At 40.2% G+C, this 20,606-nt stretch overlaps 1 protein-coding gene across 10 annotated transcripts in view; it reads right to left on the bottom strand.

Annotated features, from left to right (window-relative positions):
- Positions 1 to 20,606, bottom strand: part of TENM3 (teneurin transmembrane protein 3) — a 1,659,985-nt gene that overhangs the window by 516,073 nt on the left and 1,123,306 nt on the right. For all 10 annotated transcript variants that reach the window (XM_073606803.1, XM_073606789.1, XM_073606818.1 and 7 more), the window contains one exon: positions 9,034 to 9,099. In XM_073606803.1, the coding sequence (XP_073462904.1) occupies positions 9,034 to 9,099 (66 nt within the window). The remainder of the gene's footprint in view (positions 1 to 9,033; positions 9,100 to 20,606) is intronic.

The following is a 20,606-nucleotide window of genomic DNA, read 5'->3' as shown; positions in this document are numbered from 1 at the left end:
CCTGATCCTATGCGGTCTTCCCAAAACAAATTGAAAAAACGTGGGAAAGATGGTAGAGATAGTGGCATGTTGACAAATTCACTGCTGCCAAATCGCCTAACTCAGTATAGAAAGTTAGAGTTTGAACACTGTCTATTTGATTGCATTACTGCCAGTTTAACGCCATTTACTTCTGTGTATTACTGCCAGTTTAACGCCATATAATGTTGCGTGCGTTACTGCCAGTTTAACACCATATAGTTTTGTGTGTTACTGCCAGTTTAATGCCATATCGTTTTGTGTGCGTTACTGCCAGGTTGCAAGATGTACTAAAGCAGGCCAGAAGAGTCTGTAGCCATTTCAGGCGGTCATACACAGCCAGTACTCAGTTGGCTGAAATTCAGAATTGCACCTGCCCATAAACCACCTGATTTGTGACATGCCCACCAGGTGGAACTCAACTTTGGAAATGTTGCAGTAGTTATACATGCAGCAGAGGGCCATCAACGAGTACCTGTGCCAGTACGGCAGGATGGCAGGCTCAGGCCGCCTCGGCTTTTTTTTCCCCATGCCAATGGCTGATCAGTAAGGATGCATGCACTGTATTGTCACCATTTGAGGAGGCTACAAGGATGGTGACAGTGCATGCATCAGTGACACAATCCCTGTTGTGTTCCTGCTGGAGCAGACTCTGCGTGGCATTATGAACAGGGCACTGGAGGCAGAGCAGCAGGAGGACTTCCTTTCCTCTCAAGGCCCACTTTATCCAGACACCATCATTTCTTTGTCACAGAACACACAGGAGGAGAAAGGGGAGGAGGATGAGGAGAAAGATTCTTGCACTTTCATAGGCTTTGAAGAGGAAGATATGCGTCAATCTGTAAGCGACGGCTTTCCAACCCCAAGACCCTTGGGAGTAGTTTGTGACTGGGAGGAGGAAGTTCCAGATGCTGTCATCCTGAGTGACCCCGAGGAGTCTGATTCGGCAAATTTGAGGCGCATGGGCAACCTCATGCTTCAAAGCCGGCAATACGTGGCATAAAGGAGAAGGATGATTACTGGTTGGCAACTCTCCTTGACTACCGTTATAAGGGGAAGTTCTCAGAACTCATCCCGCCCCCCCACAGAGAGTGCAGAAGATAAAATCTCTTGAGGACACATTAAAGAGGATTTTATTAAATGTTTTTCCTGACTCCAGTAGGTTACAGTGTCATGGAAAATGTATTTTTGAGTCTTCTGTTGGTCAAGAGAGGAGCATTGGAGAAGGCATCCACGCCGCCCAGGGCTGTCAGCTTTCACGGTAGCATCTGCATCACATGGTGGATGATTACCTCGGGGCCAAAACAGAGATGGAGAGCTTTCCAGCTGATGATCCACTGACTTACTGGGTCATGAGAATAGACCACTGGTCAGAATTTGCCCAGTATGTTATTGAGTTGTTGGGTTGCCCTGCATCCAGCGTGCTTTCAGAACGGGCATTCAGTGCTGCAGGAGGTTTTGTTACTGATCATAGAACACGTCTGTCCACAGACTCAATGGACCGTTTGACTTATAAAAATGAATCAGTCCTGGATTACCAGCTATGAAGCCCCTGATGCCAATGTCATTGATTAAGTCTTTTTTGGGATGTGGAATCTCTGCAGGAATTCGAGGATGCGTAGCTTTGAGGGTGTTCAATCATTTAATCTGGAAGAATGTTTTTGGTATAGGTTCCATGGGCACAATTAACACCCAAAGACCAATTTTTCCAGCACCTGTTTGACAAGTGCATATCATTGCAATTTTTTTTTACAGCAAGGCCAATTCTTGCTTTCATCAAGAGTACCTCTATAGGGTTACGGTAGAAAGGTGCCCCCAACACCCAAAGACCAATTTTTATGCACCCGTTACTTCTATCCAAAGTCAAAGTGACACCAGATTGTATCCAAAAAATCTCTAATCTTGTTCCCAGTGCAATATATTGTGGCCTCATCATACACACAGGCTGTTGCTGAGCAAAATAAAGGCAGCTAGCAGGGAAAATTTCATTTTTTTTGGATTTATAAATGCAATTATTGCTGCAGCAGATTCTAGGCATGGTACAGATCTGCCACTATATAGGTAGACTAAGGGGACCCCACAAGCACTATATTGGAAATAATTTTTCATTTTTATGCTTTTACTTTAAAAATAAAAAAATCACTGCTCATTTAAAAATGATGTTTTTCACAAACTTTTTTTTTATTGATACATGTCCCCCAGGGCAGGACCCCGACCCCTATAACCACTGTATGCCCAATTACTTGCATATAAGCCTCCAAAATCGGCACTTTTGATTTTTGACGTTCGGGTCCCATTGACTTAAATGGGGTTGATTATTCGGGTCAGAACTTTTGCGGTGTTCGAAAGTTCTGGTGCAAATCGAACAGGGGTCCGTTCGGCCCATCCCTACTGGTTACCACCAAGATGACCCATTTAGGAATGATATGTAGAAACTTTAAAAGATATTGAGTTTCTTTTCCTTTTTTCTCCTCTAACCCACCTGGACTAAATTCAGCAACATTTTTTGTTCCTCCTTTTAATTATAAATCCATTTTATACTATAGACCCCCTGTTTTCTAGTCAACCTGTAAAACTTGGCACTGGCATTTATCTCCCAGCTGGATAGTGCAGCCTTATGCAGTCAACCTGTGGCGACAGTTATCTCTTAATTAAAACTCTACATGCAAATAACGCTATTGAAAAGTGCTCTTGCACAGCCTTTACAAAGCATAACAATTTATAACGGAGCAATTCTTTTTCTTCCTATGGCTAAAATACTAAAAGAACTCATTGTAGCTGACGTAAAGAATTCCGGAAGGTATCATGCAGCTGGCCAATTCTTTATTAATACAAATAAAACAATGGGATGCTGGCAAATCTTTCCAAAGGGGATGTAAGCTACGTTAAACTAATAGAGAATTGTGTTTCTTTGCTGGAGATGTGTCTTTGCTATCCATTCATCTAATTAGATATGAAGATGTATGCAAAGGTATTATGTGGGAGAAAAAGGCTAACCCGCAGAGAAGGCCTTATAATTTCGAAGAAAGGAAGCAATGTTCAGACTAGCGGTCCATAAGGCTGACTGCTTTTTGTGTTGCTCATGCATTATTTTTTTTTTATACCCTCAAGCAACATGTCAATATATATGAGATAGTGTATGTGTTACAAGTATTAGACTGTAAGTTCCTCTAGGGAAGGGACCATTGTAAATGATTTGTGTACTATAAATATTGCTGGGATATTTAAATATTTGAACATCCACAGCCTGGCCACTAGTTCATTATAAGGAAAGCTTCTCATATACCATATTTAAAAAGCCAACATCGGACTAAGTAAATTTAGCAAATTTAATATATGAAAACATTGTATATGCCTATCTCTGCTACTACTTTGGTGTTTGAGAGGCTAAAAAATGGTAACCAGAGATCATGGATATTATAAAATGCAGCATTGTTGATTGAAAGCTGATATTCGATCCCAGTGGAATGTGGAAATCACTGCAGTAGGCAACGCTTCTATATCGATAACCACTAGTTTCAGGGTCCTGTGCCCAGTGGATGCTCAGCTGAAACTAAGGAGGTCACTCCTTCGACATAAGAGCATTATTTGATTGGATAATGTGGAGAGACAAGCTGATGACACCCCCCCTTTTCAATTAGAGAATGTTTCATTGAGAAAATGCAAACTGAATTGCATTCAATGAGAAAATGCTAATTATTCTCTGACCCCATCACCTGTGAGAAAATGGAGACAGCTCTGGGTACATAAGCAACCTGCTGTGTTCATGTTAAATAAGCAACAGGGCAGCCACTTGGCATGGGACCTGGAAGGCAGAGGTATCATTGAATAGCAGTGTCTACTACAGTGATTTCCAGCTTCCATAGGAATTGGCCAGGCATGTAACATGCAAACTTACATTGGTCCAAGTTGAACAATGCAAACAATATCCATACTTTAAACTATTATTGGTCCTAAAGGAGTCTCATGACAGAGGCCCTTATAGTATTATTAAATGGCATCCATAATGTTGTTGACATTCTGTAAAGCACATTTACCACACCAGGGTAGCGGTAATAATTGAAGCCACCAATCAGATTACAGTTAGCATTTTTCTTTTGGTACAGATGAGGTAATGAGAGTGAATTTGCCATAATCTAAAAGGCAAACACCAGTATTTTCCATTTACTCATTTTTTAAGTGTGTCCCAGGGAAATGTAAATAGTATGTGCAGCACAGCTTGCAGTCTTATAAACCTATAGAAAATAGGATAATTTATATAAAATTCACAGGGGTATTGGGCCCAACGGCCTTTGTATCTTCCATACCACTGATAGTTAACTATATGTGCTGCTTGATTTTGTACTTAATCACATTCTTTTGCTTATAAACAAGAACACGTCTCATTATGCACACATAAGAGAATCACATGCTATGACTGGGTAATGACTGCGCTTGGATCACATAGTTTACTTGACCCAAAATGTTTCTGTCAGTGACAGCTGCCTCATTTGTTTTATTACAAAACGCCTATGCATGTAACATAAATACAAACTGTCCCCCAGGCCCACACAAAGGATATATCTTTAACCTCACAGTATGGATATTACTAGCGTGATATGTGTTTGCCTTTCATACCTTTCAACCCTGTGCAGCTTGATACCTGCTTCCACATACTGTAATTTCCTTTACATCTGAAATGTGGAATACAGCAGAGGGGACCTGCCAATCTCTACTATTCAAGATGACTGCTATTCCTTGTTTTGCTTCCAGTCTGGTTAGAGCCTGAGCCAAGGAAATTTTAATGAATCAAAAAATTGTAATATAAAGTAAATTAAGGCCTTTCTTCAAGTTCCAAATGGTGTGTGTCAACCTATTAAATATATCTTTATTGCTCCTTTGCAGTTAGAATGTCAGAAACACTTTTATTATAAGGTTTCATATTACTTTATTCCACGCTCTAAGGTATTATTATTGGTTCCAAAGGTATGTGTAATATCCTTGGGTTTTAGGCAGTTCAGTGATATATAAGGGGCCTGACTTACGAAGGTTATAAACTCACTTGCCAGGCTGTCAATCTCAGGCTTTGCAACGTGGATACTGTGACCTTATACCTTTACCTGATTTACTAAAAATGGGTTGTTGTGCAAGTCATGCTCACATTTCCAAGGTAGTACCAACCTAAATTCATGCATACAACTTCATGCACTAAAAGTACCAGGAACTGCTGTCATGCACTGGTCTACTCCTATCTTTTTTGTTATCTAGAGATCTTACCCCCTCTGCAGCTCCTTGCCATCTTTCTCGTACAGTAGGAGCAACTAAAGCTTGCCATAGATGGCTAGAACTTTGAAGGAAAATTCTTAGGAAAAGTTATATGAAAATTCTCAGAATATTTGAATGTCCTTCAAAAGATTTCCTTTGCTGTTACCTTTGATTTTCGAATGATGGACTTTACCGAATTAAAATTACATACACTGTTAGAAATCTGATCATTCAACAGAAATATTTTAATCCTGCTCCTTTGAATTTCTCATCACTATGGTCCAAAACAAACGTCATGATGACCCACTAATGAAACATGAACAAACTTTCTAGGAACATTCTTTTCCTAAGATATTTTGTTCAAAATTCTACCCATCTATGGCCAGCTTAAGCTGTAGTGTTTGCTGAATCTAGTTGGTATCTTACTAGCGAACGTCATTGTTGCATGAAACTGGTCTTTATTACATGTGAGTGAACTGATCTATCCAGACAGGGAATTGCAGCAGACTGGGAGGATTTGTTGGAGGCAGAATTTTTAACATACTTTGTCTTTTATCCCCAGTCAGTTCCATCCTCACCCAAACTAGCTATGGGATACTTGGGACATCTTATCATTTTAATAGAATACTGCTAGTTGAAATTCCTACAGTTCTTCCCTTGAGCTCCCGTTGCTGAAGTAATTAACCAATCAGCTATGAGCCGTGCCATTGTAAATAATAAAAGGCAAAAAAATAGAGGCTAGTGAGAACTAATATGGGGTTGAATTTCAAACCATCTCTGATATTACCATTTTAACATTTTTTTTAAATCCTTGTATTGGAAATTGTTTAAAATTACCAATTTTCAATCAAGTACTGCATACTAGATGTTGTCCAGTAGGCATAGCATTGTTTGCCCTTGCAGTCATTTACACAAATGTAGCTAATAAAAAAGGGAGTGACCATGGCTCACCATCACTGCCACTATCAGCTTGTCATTGGGAAATCAAGCATGCAGGGCATACATGCTACAGTATATACCGAGAAAATAGATGAACACAAACAATGGGGTTGATTTACTAAAGGCAAAGCTTCTGTTAAGGTAAGTTGCATACTGTAATGCCCCGTACACACGATCAGAAATTCCACCAGCAAAAGTCGGATGTGAGCTTTTGGTCAGAAAATCGGACTTTTGCTGGCAGAATTCCAGCCAGCAAAAGATTGGGAGCAGGTTCGCTATTTTTCGGTCGGAAAAAGTTCCTATCTGAAAATGCGTTCGTCTGTATGCAATTCGGATGTGCAAAAAATCACGCATGCTTAGAAACAATTCGATGCATGCTCGGAAGCATTGAACATTATTTTCTTGGCTCATCATAGTGTTGTACGTCACCGCGTTCTAAAGTTCAGAATTCCATCGGGAAAACCATACAAGTTTTTTCTGACGGAATTTCTGATCGTGTGTAAGCGGCATTAGGGATTTTTTCCCCTCGCTTATTGAATGAGGTGAAGCTCTGCTGATATTCATCATCCAATCATATACAAATCAAAACATTTTTTTTTTCTTGTATGTGATTGGGTATCGTGAAATTTCACCTATTTCACAAAGCTCATTTTTTTGTACATGAAGAAGTGCCAAAATTGAGTGCCTGCCTGGAAATTCTAATATTAATAGAGTCCTCCCTAAAATTCATAGTCGAAGCAAGTATATACAGCCAAAATAGTTTTGTGCACTTAAATGTTCAGAAAAGTAATTTTATTACTGGTAGTTGCAAAAAATATTTGTGGGATACAGCATTTGTTACTGTTGACACCACAGCCTTTATAAATGGATGCCTGGCACTGGAAATGTAATACAGAATTGCTAGGTGTGCTGTGTGCACTCTACATCTGGCACTTGTATGAAGAAACGCATGGAATAAGCAATCACTGGACTGTGATCATATACATTTAGCATTTGTCATCATTTCATGTGGTCCGCCCCTGGAGAATTTTTTGTCAGGACTGTTCTCTGGTCTCCAAGTCCAGTAACTATGGTCTACTAAATGGGTCCCCTACCTGGATGACTACTAATGATAACATTTTAGTAATGACACATATATTGTACACATATATCAGAATAATAAAAAATATTGCATGGTATGTAAGCGGGGGAAACCATATGCAAAAGACCCCTAAGTTGGCAATACATTATAAAATGTCAAGGGTTATCATGTACAGAAAGCACTGGTAGTAGACAGCTTGTAGTAACCATAGCAGCGGAATGGTGCTGCAGCTTTAGTACCCTTGACCTAGCAGGCTAATTCTACTTCCAATAACTGAGCTAGTAATATGAAAAACAGCTATAAAAAGCATTGCTAAAAATGGTGAACTATGAACCACGCTGTGATTTTTATAAGCATCGCCTGCAGTATGTACATGTATTCAACATCAAAAAGCAAGTAACCCATAGAAACCAATCAGCTATCACCTTTGGGTTTTTTTTTTTTTTTTTTTTTTTTACTCCTTTAACTTGATAAAAGGGTAAATCTGAAAATATAGATTGCTGCATTTTGCACATCATTTTGTACATCAAGATACACATACTAGCGTAAGCTGTAATCTATTAGGAATACAGTCAATTGTTAGTTTATCTTTAGCGATCTGACCACCACAATTCCTCTAGCCAATTATCACGTTCATTTTCTGTCCATCCCGTATTTACTTAAGTAGTCCTGAAATACTCTGCATCATAGTGAACTCAGTCATCAAACCTGCACATATTAAATACAAGTGTGTGGATATACAATATACAGTCCATGACCTACAAAAGTTTCTCTGAATGGAACCAGGAGCCCTTGTGTGCATGTTCTGAATCTCTTTAAAATGTAAATTGCCCTAGTATATGTATGAATGTGTGTTAGGAACCTTAGGGTATAAGCTCCTTGAGGGTAGGGACTGATGTGAATGTACAATGTACATGTCAAGCGCTGCGTAAATTGACAGCGCTATATAAGTACCTGAAATAACAAAAAATAAAATAAAATGGAACAAAAATGTATTTTCCCCCAGTTGTAGAACATGACTAAACTGCCTCTTGAAACAGGTGGAATCTAGCCACTGATAATTATGTTCAATGTGTTTTTGGCAGAAGAACACACAGTGGTCAGTTCTCTAGCTGTACTGGGAACTCAGCTTGCTCTCCTCTAATGATCAAACTTGTTCTGACACGCCCCAGAGCACAGCCGTTCACTGGGAAGCTCGATGTGCTGCTGCTTCTCCTCCCCCCAGCTCTTATGCAGCTGAGAACAGAGGGAATGTGATCACTTATAAAAAAGGGAAAAGGGTCTTTATAATGTGTTTTTTTTTATATCCATACACAAATGTTTGCCTTTCATTTCACTTTTAAACATAATGGGTTGTCTTACAAGGTGATCGTTTATAATCACTTTAAACAGCCTAAACCAAAATGGACAGTAAAGAGGACTTCCACTGAGCTGTGCTCCTCTACACACCACCATACGTGTATGGTGCGAACAGGCCAAATAGAAAGTAACTGTTTTCTACGTGCCCTGTTCACACCACAAATGTGCGGTGGTGGGGTGCAGAAAAACACAGCCCAACCGACACGTTATGAACAAGCCCTTCAGGGTATGACTTGAACATCTTTCAAGAGACAGCTTAGGGGAATGCAAAATATAGAGAAATCCCTTAAAAAGCTACACATAAAACAACTGGATTTGAGATGAAGGATGGAAATAATTGCTAAGCTATGAAAACACAGCATAGATAAGAACTGTGTACAAGAATAACCTACCCAGAAAGCCGTTTTCACATTTTAAGGTGCGACTGTGTGTGGCTGGTTGCTTGCACTGCAACAAATCTAAAATAAGCAAAAACAAAAAAAATAAAAGTTTCAACTCTTGTACAAAGATAATGTTTACAGTAGCAAAAACAAACAATAAACATTAAAAAAAAAAAAAAAAAAAGAAGAAGAACTTGAGAAATCCTAGCAGTGTTGTGCTTGAGCTCCAGAGAAATGCCCCAGTAATATCCGCACAGACACAACAATAACTTTATCCGCTCCCAGGTGTCAGAGGCTTACAAGACGTAGACACGTATACACCATATAGCCATTTTCTGATCTCTCCAGGACTTAGGATTTGCATAACAAACAGCCACAGCACTATGCAGTCCTGTTCAGAACGTGGTTATGCTAAGCACGGGTCACAGAAGTGAATTTATGTAGATTACTGCTGCAGGGCAAAAATGTGATAGCTGAGGATTACAAGTCCATTGCCCGGTGCAATAGCCTGCATCAAGCTAAAGAGAAAGGCCATCCCCAGAAGACATAAAGGAAATATACAGGCTCAATGCACAAAGGAAATGCACTAAGTATAGGCTACATTGCTTGCTTATTAATGAGGATTAAAATACCACCGTGAATTGAATCCAGCATTTAGTTTTCTATCCTAAAGAGGCATCCCACTATGAAAAGTATAATATCAGTGTATATAAAAAACAAAACTATAAAAATAAAAAAATAAACTAACCAAAATAGACAAGTGAACAAAGATCTAGCAGATGCATTTATAAGAGTGCTAACTTTACTGACTGATTTCTCAAATAAGACCAAATGTATAACATATTACTTATTTCAGGATGCCCACAAATTGCTACACACAAACAAGTACCGTTATACTCCTGATTTCAAGCATCACTTGCAATTATGTTGCTTTTTTTTCACCACAAGAGGGCGTTGGTGAACGCCACAGGCAGTTGGATGTGTCCTTCATTACACATTGAGACGTTGTCAGATTGACTGAAAATCTCCAGATTTTCCTCTAGGTCCTCTAGGGAAAAGAGTAACTACCCAGAAGTACCATAAGTGCTCAACTGTCAGTATAGGGCAAGGATCTGGGTAGGTCCTGCCACTAGTGGAAGGTTGGGTAGATATCGGCTTGCATTTTGTTCTTGGAAAGAAATCTGTTTGGCTTTGGTCAGCTTTATGCTCATACACATTTATGTAAACTGGTTCTGAACTACTCCTGAAAACTTGCAGTAAGTAAACAGACTAGTGAAACAAGGAAGCAATGAAGTTGATTTATCAAAGACAAATATGCTATAGACTTTACATAGAATTTTTTACTTAACTTAGCGAATACAGTGAAGCTCTGATGACTTCTATCATTCAATCGTGTGCAAGCAAAATCATTTTTCTTTTGTTTTTTGTTTTTCATTTGGGGGGATGATTCTTTGCAAAGTGAATTTTCACCACATTCAGGAAGCTAAGGGTACGTTTCTTTGCAAATGAATAGCTCTTTTTTGCTTTTTTTTGCTAGTAAATCAACCCCAATAGATGATTGTGGTTACTATTGACATATTTTCGCAATTAACCTTTCTTACAGATCTTTATTAAATGTAACTGTTGTCAACATGTACTTAGCTGTCAGCCAGTATACTGACATAGATTGTACTGTCTACATTAAAAATATATATTTTATTACAGAACTGCTATTTTGCACAGAAAAAAAAATCACTCCACCCCGTTATAGTGGCCTCACACAACACCATTTGTATAGAAACTACTATGGGCACAATAACTGCTGGCAATGTTGGAGCAAGTATATAATAACAATACTACTCCAAGCCCACCTTCTGATTCAAACTCCTCACCGTGGGTGCCGTGCTGGCATAACTCTTGATCTCATCTCCTCTCACAATTCATAATCCAGGTGAAGCAAACATCACACACTAAAATCATCATGAAGTCTATTTTATTGGCAAGAATGGTTATCACTGATCCTCACTTGGGATCCTTTGTCTTTAGCGTGTTTTGCCCATAGTCAAGCCCTGATTGTCGCGAGAGAGGATATATAGGTGGTGATAAGGGCTGACCATTCCTGACTGTTTAGCCAGGTGCTTGGCTAAGAACGAGAGTGAAAGAAACACTGGCTGCAGCTGCTCTCTGTAGCTGATGCCCTGTGGTGCTGAACTACTGAACGGCTTAGCAGGAAGAGTTCAATATACTGAATTGTGTAGCAATGCACAGTGGGAGCTGTAGTCCAGAGAAGAGATTCTGCTGTGGTGATCAAATGCTTTTTCCCCAGAGAGAGGATTGCAAGGAGGAGGGGAAAGGGCTGCATTTTCCCAGGCTGTGCAATACTTAACTTCCTCTTGCCATGAGGAGACCAGAGAGTGCACATCTCTGTCCAGTGTGCTCCATCATTGCTGCATATCAGTGGCCTGAGTGGGATTCGGAGTGCTGAGTTTGGAGGTGGCCAGAGTCACCTGGATGCAGAACAGAGAGTGGACAAATCGCTGTGTGTAACTGAATGGTGAGCTGCTGCTGTGGGCATTTCCAATCTGCTTCTAGAGAGAATGAACCCTTTATCAAATGACCATACCACCATATAATAGCCTTATTGCTGCCTGCAGGCTTGACTGGGTCTTATTCTCATGTGCACCAACAATACAACTGGGCCCTAATTGTAGTTGGCTGAAGAGTTAGGACTAGACTGCCCCTTTACAGCTGCTACACAGGGAACCCTATACATTAGCTTATACTTATGCCCCGTACACACGGTCGGACTTTGTTCAGACATTCCGACAACAAAATCCTAGGATTTTTTCCGACGGATGTTGGCTCAAACTTGTCTTGCATACACACGGTCACACAAAGTTGTCAGAAAATCCGATCGTTCTAAACGCGGTGACGTAAAACACGTACGTCAGGACTATAAACGGGGCAGTGGCCAATAGCTTTCATCTCTTTATTTATTCTGAACATGCGTGGCATGTCGGATTTGTGTACACACGATCGGAATTTCCGACAACGGATTGTCAGAAAATTTTATATCCTGCTCTCAAACTGTGTGTGTCGGAAAATCCGATGGAAAATGTGTGATGGAGCCTACACACGGTTGGAATTTCCGACAACAAGGTCCTAGAACACATTTTCCGTCGGAAAATCCGACCGTGTGTACGGGGCATGAGAGGTACCTCTCAGGGGACAATACACCATATCCAAGCCATTCTCCTAGAGTGCACTCTAGACTAGTTATAGTATTATTCACATTGCAGTTAAAGCTTATATGCACTGTTTATTGCTGTCTTTGCTGATTTTTGTGTTGATTCCAGAACACTGAGCATTGTGATTATATTGTCTAGTGGACTGTTTCTGACCCTACCTTCTGTGTGCTCATTTATGCTAAAACCACCATTTACTCTAAGCCATACCAATAAATTGAGTTCATTTACCACTAAAGGCATTACCACAGAAACATAGAATCAATGATGTATTAATAAGAAACCCATCAACCAACAACAATGCATATATCTGTACTAAATCCAATTATTGTGTTATACTGATTTTCGCCAATAAAATGGTTTGCCTAAGCATACGTGTTAACAAATCTCCCAGTTTTCAGTGTGTTTTTTTTTTGTTTGTTTTTTTAATGGCAAAAACGCAATATACCAGTTTATGACTTCATATTAATGACAAGTGAGCCGCTCTCCATACCACGTTTCCTACAGAACTCATTTCAGAGTGAATATTAATAAGCATTTATGATTGCTTATTGTTGTAAGCAATCAGTTATTAATTGCCATCAATAATTCATAGTTTAAAGCGCATATTTATTATTTATGAACTTTCCTCATATTTAACATATTAATTATTAATGTCTTTGCATTCTTTTGTTTTTGTTTTGATCGATGATAAATGTCATAATTTAGTGACAAAAGAAGATTTCCTTCCACAGTTCTAGGTTTAAGAAAAACGGCAAAAAATAAAACACAAACAACTAATGTATGTGTATTTGTACACAGGATAGGTATTATACAGGGGGAATTACTTTATGTCTGTGAAACATTCTTTTTCAGTCCCCAAACCAATACATAATTTATACATTCCAATATATATTTATGCACATACATGCCTGGTTCCTGGGTGGAAATTGCCATACAAATCACGCAGGTGTTATATGATCCCCTTTATACACAATATCTAGAGTCTTTTGGTCTCATCTCTATTTATTAGTTTACCAGAAAAAAAAATTCTATGTTCAGAGAACAAGGGACAAACATCCAGGATGTAGTAAACCACATGAAAAATGATCAGAATGAAATATGATTATTAAAATATGTTTTTTTCATATGGCCTATAATATATTCAATAAGGGGCGAATAGTTATAGACATTTTGTGACAGAACCGTTTTGCAACAAAGACAATCAAATTGAAAATGAAAAATCAATAACTAGATGTTTGCCCTTAACCCCTTGTTTCCCCATCTGGTCCTCAGAGACCTTGAACAGTTCATGTTTTACTTCCTTTGATTCGTAAGATGCACAAATGTGGTGCTTTTAAAAGGGTTTTTATTTTAAACACATGTAAAGATATTCATCTTTGTGAAATGCTTGTTATATCCAAGAAACAAGACTGGGAAGATATGCCTAGCATTAACAGGATATTTTGGCTGAATTCATGCAAATTTCGTTGGCAAAGTAATAGTAAACTCTAGGTTTTTGTAAGAACTTTCAGCAGCTGGTTTAATAATTTACCGAGTATGTAGCTTATTTTTCTTTTAATCCTTGTTTATGTTTTAGTTTAGGTTAGTGCCATGACCGCTACCCCATGTTTCCTCTTTTAGGGGGACTCCTTTCATTTGCAATGTCCACTGAAGCCACCCTTGTATGCAGGGATTAGAGCTGTGTCACACCACACCACTGCATAATATAGAAACACACAGCACTGTAGGCTAGAATGGCATAGCACTGCCCTGTTTCTCCCTGCTCCAAGCTAACAGACTGGCTGGATACTGCATTGTCCACTTCGAACAGGAAATCCAGGAAAGCAGCACTGAGAGAGCAGGAGCCAGTAGCATTGAAAGTTGTACATGGCAAGTTCTCGGGTAAGAATTTTACCAAATAGAATTTTACCAAATAGTTAACTAGGGAATGTGTAGGTGTTAAAGTAATTGTAAACCTAACTAACTTTGTTTAAAGTGGTTGCAAAGCCTAAACAATTTTTACCTTAATGCACTCCCTGCATTAAGGTAAAAAATGTTTAGGTGTCAGCATCCCCCTACTTACCTGAGCCCTCACTCCATCCAGTGCCATGCACGTCTGCAGCTCTTCTCTCACCTTACATCCGGGTCTGGGCTTTGCTGGAGCACCAGGAGCCACTGTCAATCAAAGCCAGTGATGAGATAGCAAGGGGTAGGGATGAGCCGAACACCCCCCTGTGAACAGAACATGCGAACAGGCAAAAAATTTGTTCAAACACGCGAACACCGTTAAAGTCTATGGGACACGAACATGAATAATCAAAAGTGCTAATTTTAAAGGCTTATATGCAAGTTATTGTCATAAAAAGTGTTTGGGGACCCGGGTCCTGCCCCAGGGGACATGGATCAATGCAAAAAAAGTTTTAAAAACGGCCGTTTTTTCGGGAGCAGTGATTTTAATAATGCTTAAAGTGAAACATTAAAAGTGTAATATCCCTTTAAATTTCGTACCTGGGGGGTGTCTATAGTATGCCTGTAAAGGGGCGCATGTTTTCCGTGTTTAGAACAGTCTTACAGCAAAATTTCAAAGGAAAAAATGTCATTTAAAACTACTCACGGGTATTAATGCATTGCTGGTCCGACAATACACATAGAAGTTCATTGATAAAAATGGCATGGGAATTCCCCACAGGGGAACCCGAACCAAAATGTAAAAAAAAAAAATGACGTGGGGGGGCCCCCTAAATTCCATACCAGGCCCTTCAGGTCTGGTATGGATATTAAGGGGAAACCCGGCCAAAATTTAAAAAAAAAAAAAAGGACGTGGGGGGTCCCCCTAAATTCCATACTAGGCCCTTCAGGTCTGGTATGGATATTAAGGGGAACCCCGGGCCAAAATAAAAAAAAAACGGCGTGGGGTCCCCCTAAAAATCCATACCAGACCCTTATCCGAGCACGCAACCTGGCAGGCCGCAGAGGGGGGGGACGAGAGAGCGCCCCCCCCGTCCTGAACCATACCAGGCCACATGCCCTTAACATTGGGAGGGTGCTTTGGGGTAGCCCCCTCAAAACACCTTGTCCCCATGTTGATGAGGACAAGGGCCTCATCCCCACAACCCTGGCCGGTGGCTGTGGGGGTCTGCGGGCGGGGGGCATATCGGAATCTGGAAGCCCCCTTTAACAAAGGGACCCCCAGATCCCGGCCCTCCCCCCGTGTGAAATGGTAAGGGGGTACCCCTACTATTTCACTAAAAAACTGTCAAAAATGTTAAAAATGACAAGAGACAGTTTTTGACAATTCCTTTATTTAAATACTTCTTCTTTCTTCCATCTTCTATCTTCCTTCATCTTCTTCTGGTTCTTCTGATACTTCTTGTTCTTCCTCCGGTGTTCTCGTCCAGCATCTCCTCCGCGGCGTCTTCTTCCCTTCTTCTCCTCGGGCCGCTTCGCATCCATGGCATGGAGAGAGGCTCCCGCTCTTGTCTTCATCTTCTTGTCTTCATCTTCTTTTCGGGCCGCTCCGCATCCATGCTGGCATGGAGGGAGGCTCCCGCTGTGTGACGCTTCTCCTCTTCTGACGGTTCTTAAATAATGGGGGGGGCACCTGGTCCTGTGGCATTCCCCGTGACGCCACAGGGAAATCCCGGCCTGAAAAGAAGATGAAGACAAGAAGATGAAGAGAAGAAGATGAAGAGAAGAGCGGGAGCCTCCCTCCATGCCATGGATGTGGAGCGGCCTGAGGAGAAGAAGGGAAGAAGACGCCACAGAGGAGATGCTGGACGAGAACACCGGAGAAAGAACCAGAAGTACCAGAAGAACCAGAAGAAGAAGAAGATGAAGGAAGATAGAAGATAGAAGAAAGAAGAAGCATTTAAATAAAGGAATTGTCAAAAACTGTCTCTTGTCATTTTTAACATTTTTGACACTTTTTTTGTGAAATAGTAGGGGTACCCCTTACCATTTCACACAGGGGGGAGGGCCAGGATCTGGGGGTCCCCTTGCTAAAGGGGGCTTCCAGATTCCGATAAGCCCCCTGCCCACAGATCCCCACAACCACCGGCCAGGGTTGTGGGGATGAGGCCCTTGTCCTCATCAACATGGGGACAAGGTGTTTTGGGGGGCTACCCCAAAGCACCCTCCCAATGTTGAGGGCATGTGGCCTGGTACGGTTCAGGGGGGGCGCTCTCTCATCCCCCCTCTTTTCCTGCGGCCTGCCAGGTTGCGTGCTCGGATAAGGATCTGGTATAGATTTTTGGGGGGACCTCACACCGTTTTTTTTTATTTTGGTGCGGGGTTCCCCTTAATATCCATACCAGACCTGAAGGGCCTGGTATGGAATTTAGGAGGACCCCCACGTCATTTTTTTTTTTTTAATTTTGGTTCGGGGTTCCCCTGTTGGGAAATCCCATGCCGTTTTTATCAAAGAACTTCTATATGTATTGTCGGGCCGGCAATTCATTAATAACCGCGAGTAGTTTTAAATGACTTTTTTTTCTTTGAAATGTCATTTTGCTGTCAGACTGTTCTAAACACTGGAAACATGCGCCCCTTTACAGGCATACTATAGACACCCCTCAGGTATGAAATGTAAAGGGATATTACACTTTTATTGTTTCACTTTAAGCATTATTAAAATCACTGCTCCCGAAAAAACGGCCGTTTTTAAAACTTTTTCTTGCATTGATACATGTCCCCTGGGGCAGGACCCAGGTCCCCAAACACTTTTTATGACAATACCATGCATATAAGCCTTCAAAATTAGCACTCTTGATTTCTCCCACAGACTTTAAAAGGGTGTTCCGCGGCATTCTAATTTGCCGCGAACACCCCAAATTGTTCACTGTTTAGCGAACTTGTGAACAGCCCATGTTTGAGTCGAACATGAGTTCGACTCGAACTCGAAGCTCATCCCTAGCGAGGGGCAGAGCCACCTGTGTCAATGGATTCAGCAGCGGGGCTCGGGTGCGAGCACGCACGAGTGCCCCCATGGGAAGCCGCTTCCCATGGGGGCACTGAACAGAGGGGAGGGGCTAGGAGCGCTGGGACCAGAAAAGAGGTTTGCGGCCACTCTGTGCAATTTTATTGCTCGAAGCAGGTAAGTATAGACATGTTTGTGTTTTTTTATTTACCTTTAGAAGCACTTTAAATAACAAACATCTTATACTTACCTGCTCTGTGCAATGGTTTTGCACAGAGCAGCCCAGATCCTCCTCTTCTTGGGTCCCTCCGACAACACTCCTGGCTCCTCCTCTTCTCTGTCTGCCACAATAGAAAGCCAGTTCCTATAGTAGCACACTTTCAGGGTTGATCCCGAGCCACCCTGCCAATGGCTTCTCCTGCTATCAATCTGCCCTGTGAGGGCAGAGAAAGCTGCTGCTCTAGGGCACAGCATTAGTATGAGTGTGGGCTGGGGGGGAACTGCACACAGAAGATTTTTTTACCCCAATGCATAAAGTTTACAACCACTTTAAGTTAAAACAAAGCTTAGGAGGTGGTGTAAACTGGCAACAACATTTCGGTGACAGGATTCCTATGCAGAGTAAATATGTGTGCATATTCACAACAGAAAGTTAGAAGAAATCTCTCCAGTGGAGAAAATACCCTCTTAAGTTAGCCATAGGTGACTCAAATTTCAACTGATACCTACTGAATCAATCAAAATACAAGCCATGGGTGGAGCAATCAGCACTGAGGCAGTTGAAAATTTATCGGCCAAACAGTGACTGCAGCCCATCAGATTCAGTCACTGTTCTGGTATTTAGGCAGTTGCAGGTGCTGTGGATACCTGAATACAAAAACCGACAGGAGAGAATTCTCCATCCACGCTGTTTAGCATGGATGGGGGAATCAACCAAATGGGCTGAATAAGAGAAATCTAACTCTATAGGGTTATCATTAGACAGGTGTCACCAGAAAAGTTTGTCATCTGGTTTACCTCGGTAATGAATCGGGATCTCGAAGTTGGAGCAACCTGCTTATTATTTTAGGAATTTGATAATGTGCATAAGGAGGTGAGAGAATTCACTCTTAACAAAGTATTTATTACCAATACAGATACTCCTTGTTTAACGACTTACCTGTTTAATGACCACTCGGACTTACGACCAGCTCTCCCCACCCCAACAACCCGCTATACATCATTGTATTGTACAGTACAGTACAAAATTTTGTTCCGTACTTATGCAAATTAAAACATTATTGAGCTGGAGTTTTGTGTTTAAACCTTTTTTCACATTACAGTACAGTAGCTAAGAATGGTTAAAATATTGATTACTTGTGGCTCCTCGTATAACGACCAATTCGTTTAATGACCTGGTCGTTCGAGAGCCTGTATTATTCCCTATTACTTTTGCTGCAATATGAAGTGTCCATTATGCACAGGGGGAAATATTGAAAGTTTTTGGGTAGCCATACTGTTTTTTGTTTGTTTTTTTTTTGTTTGTATTTTTTTTTAACAATGCAGAGTAATCTACAACTCAGAAAAAGTGATCTCGTAACTAGGAGAAAAGAGATTCTTCAATAACATGTACAGGAATGACATAACTATCCTACAACCTCGGCTGAGAATACATGTTAATATCTTCATTGCAATACAATGTCCCAATTCATTGTTTGCAATGGCCTTGCTTCATGCAGTTACCAACTGTCATGGGTAATTTACTGCACACAGTACCAGTATAATATGTTTTAAAACTACAACAAACTCAAAGTGATTAACCTTTAGGCGATGCTTTGTTTTCATTTTGGATACAGTGGGGAAAGTCTCTAGCCTCTGTCCCTATGCGGGAGTTTTGATCTCATTTACTTTCCCAATGATATGCTGTGGCACCCTGATGCAGAAAGTGTTACCGGGACATAATATGATGCAAAATCTCTCCAGTTTGAACATACGACTAAAAACCCGACTGAGGATTTCAGTCTCCCTCTAAAGTCTCCTAGATGGATGTTTTTGCTCCTATTAGTGACTCCAATGGAGAGATTTCCTCTGCCTTCTTGTCCAAGTGGCAGTGGACCAGACATAAGGAAAAACAAAAATAGTCAAAGAGCCAAAAAATATAACAAAAAAAATATTTGGCTGTAGCTGAGCTTTAAAAGATCTAAATTAAGCATTAATTAATTCATCCTAGAAGCAGCAAGAGTTAATTCTATATGATCCTACAAAGCCTATTCTTATAAGCAACACTACAAAAAAATTGTGTACATTTTGGGCTCTGTATTATAGCATTAAGTTATTTGATATTCAACGTACACAAAAAGGGTGAATAGTTAAAATGTTCCATAATAAGAAAAAGAACATAGAAGCTCTCTGCACGTGCTAGGGTACTTAAAGCCAGACAAATAGCTCTATAAAAAAGGCTTGTGCATTGACCTGTGTCTAAGGGAGCAGTGGTATCATCCATCAATTACTTGATGCCAAGGAAATTCTTGATCACAAAATGCCTCTAAAAAGTACCAAGCAGCCTTTAAATGTTATGTTCTTCATGAATTTTCATGGCAGTGCTTTTCTTGTATTCTCTGTCTTTCAGTACCACTGAAAAGTTGATTCTAAGGATGCTTCTCTAACCCGGAGGTTAAAGCGGAGCAGTGGTGGGAAAAGGGGACCAGAGGTTAATGGGAAGACCCTTGCTTAGTAATAGTTATTTGTGATGATAATAAAGTGAAAATGTTCAGAGAGGCAATGTTTCTTGTGCAGGACTAGCCAATACTCTGGCATAGCAGTAAAATTGCATGTCAAGAAAGAAAACACACATAACAAGGCATACAGTGTTAGCATTAACAAAATATCCAAGGAGAGTCATATGAATTCTTTCTCCCAAACAATCGCAAATCGTTGTTCATTGATAGCTTGAATCGACAGTCTTTTTTAAACCTGACCTAGTTCTACTTAAAGGAAAATGTACTTTTCCTAAGGAAATTACATAACATATGTAACTGCTAAAATAGCAATATTTTCAGTTAATATTATTAAAATTGCAATCGTCTAACCAGAGTGGATATAAATCAATATTTAAAAAAAAAATAAAATAATAAATCTGATTTTTTTTTTTTTAATTTAACTCGATTTTATTGATTTTTACCAAATTTATTTTAATAAAATGCTTTTGGCGTAAAAATCTATCCAAAGACAGTTTTATATTTACAATACCTTAAAAATGTAGTTTATTCAGCATGAAATGGAGCTTAGTCATGTAGCATGAGGCTACAATATTACATTTTTTGGTAAACTAATTCAATGAATCCAAGCTCTGCAAGCTGAGATAGCATGCACTGCATTGATGCATTCCCACAATTTTACATTAACCATTAGATAAACCTTCAGAAATATTCCTTTATCCCATTGTTTTGCAAATCTATGAACACTAAAAACTGTATGATTGAATC

This window comes from Aquarana catesbeiana, linkage group LG01, assembly GCF_042186555.1.
Source record: "Aquarana catesbeiana isolate 2022-GZ linkage group LG01, ASM4218655v1, whole genome shotgun sequence".
NCBI lineage: Eukaryota > Metazoa > Chordata > Amphibia > Anura > Ranidae > Aquarana > Aquarana catesbeiana.
This window is presented reverse-complemented; position numbering and strand designations above follow the sequence as displayed.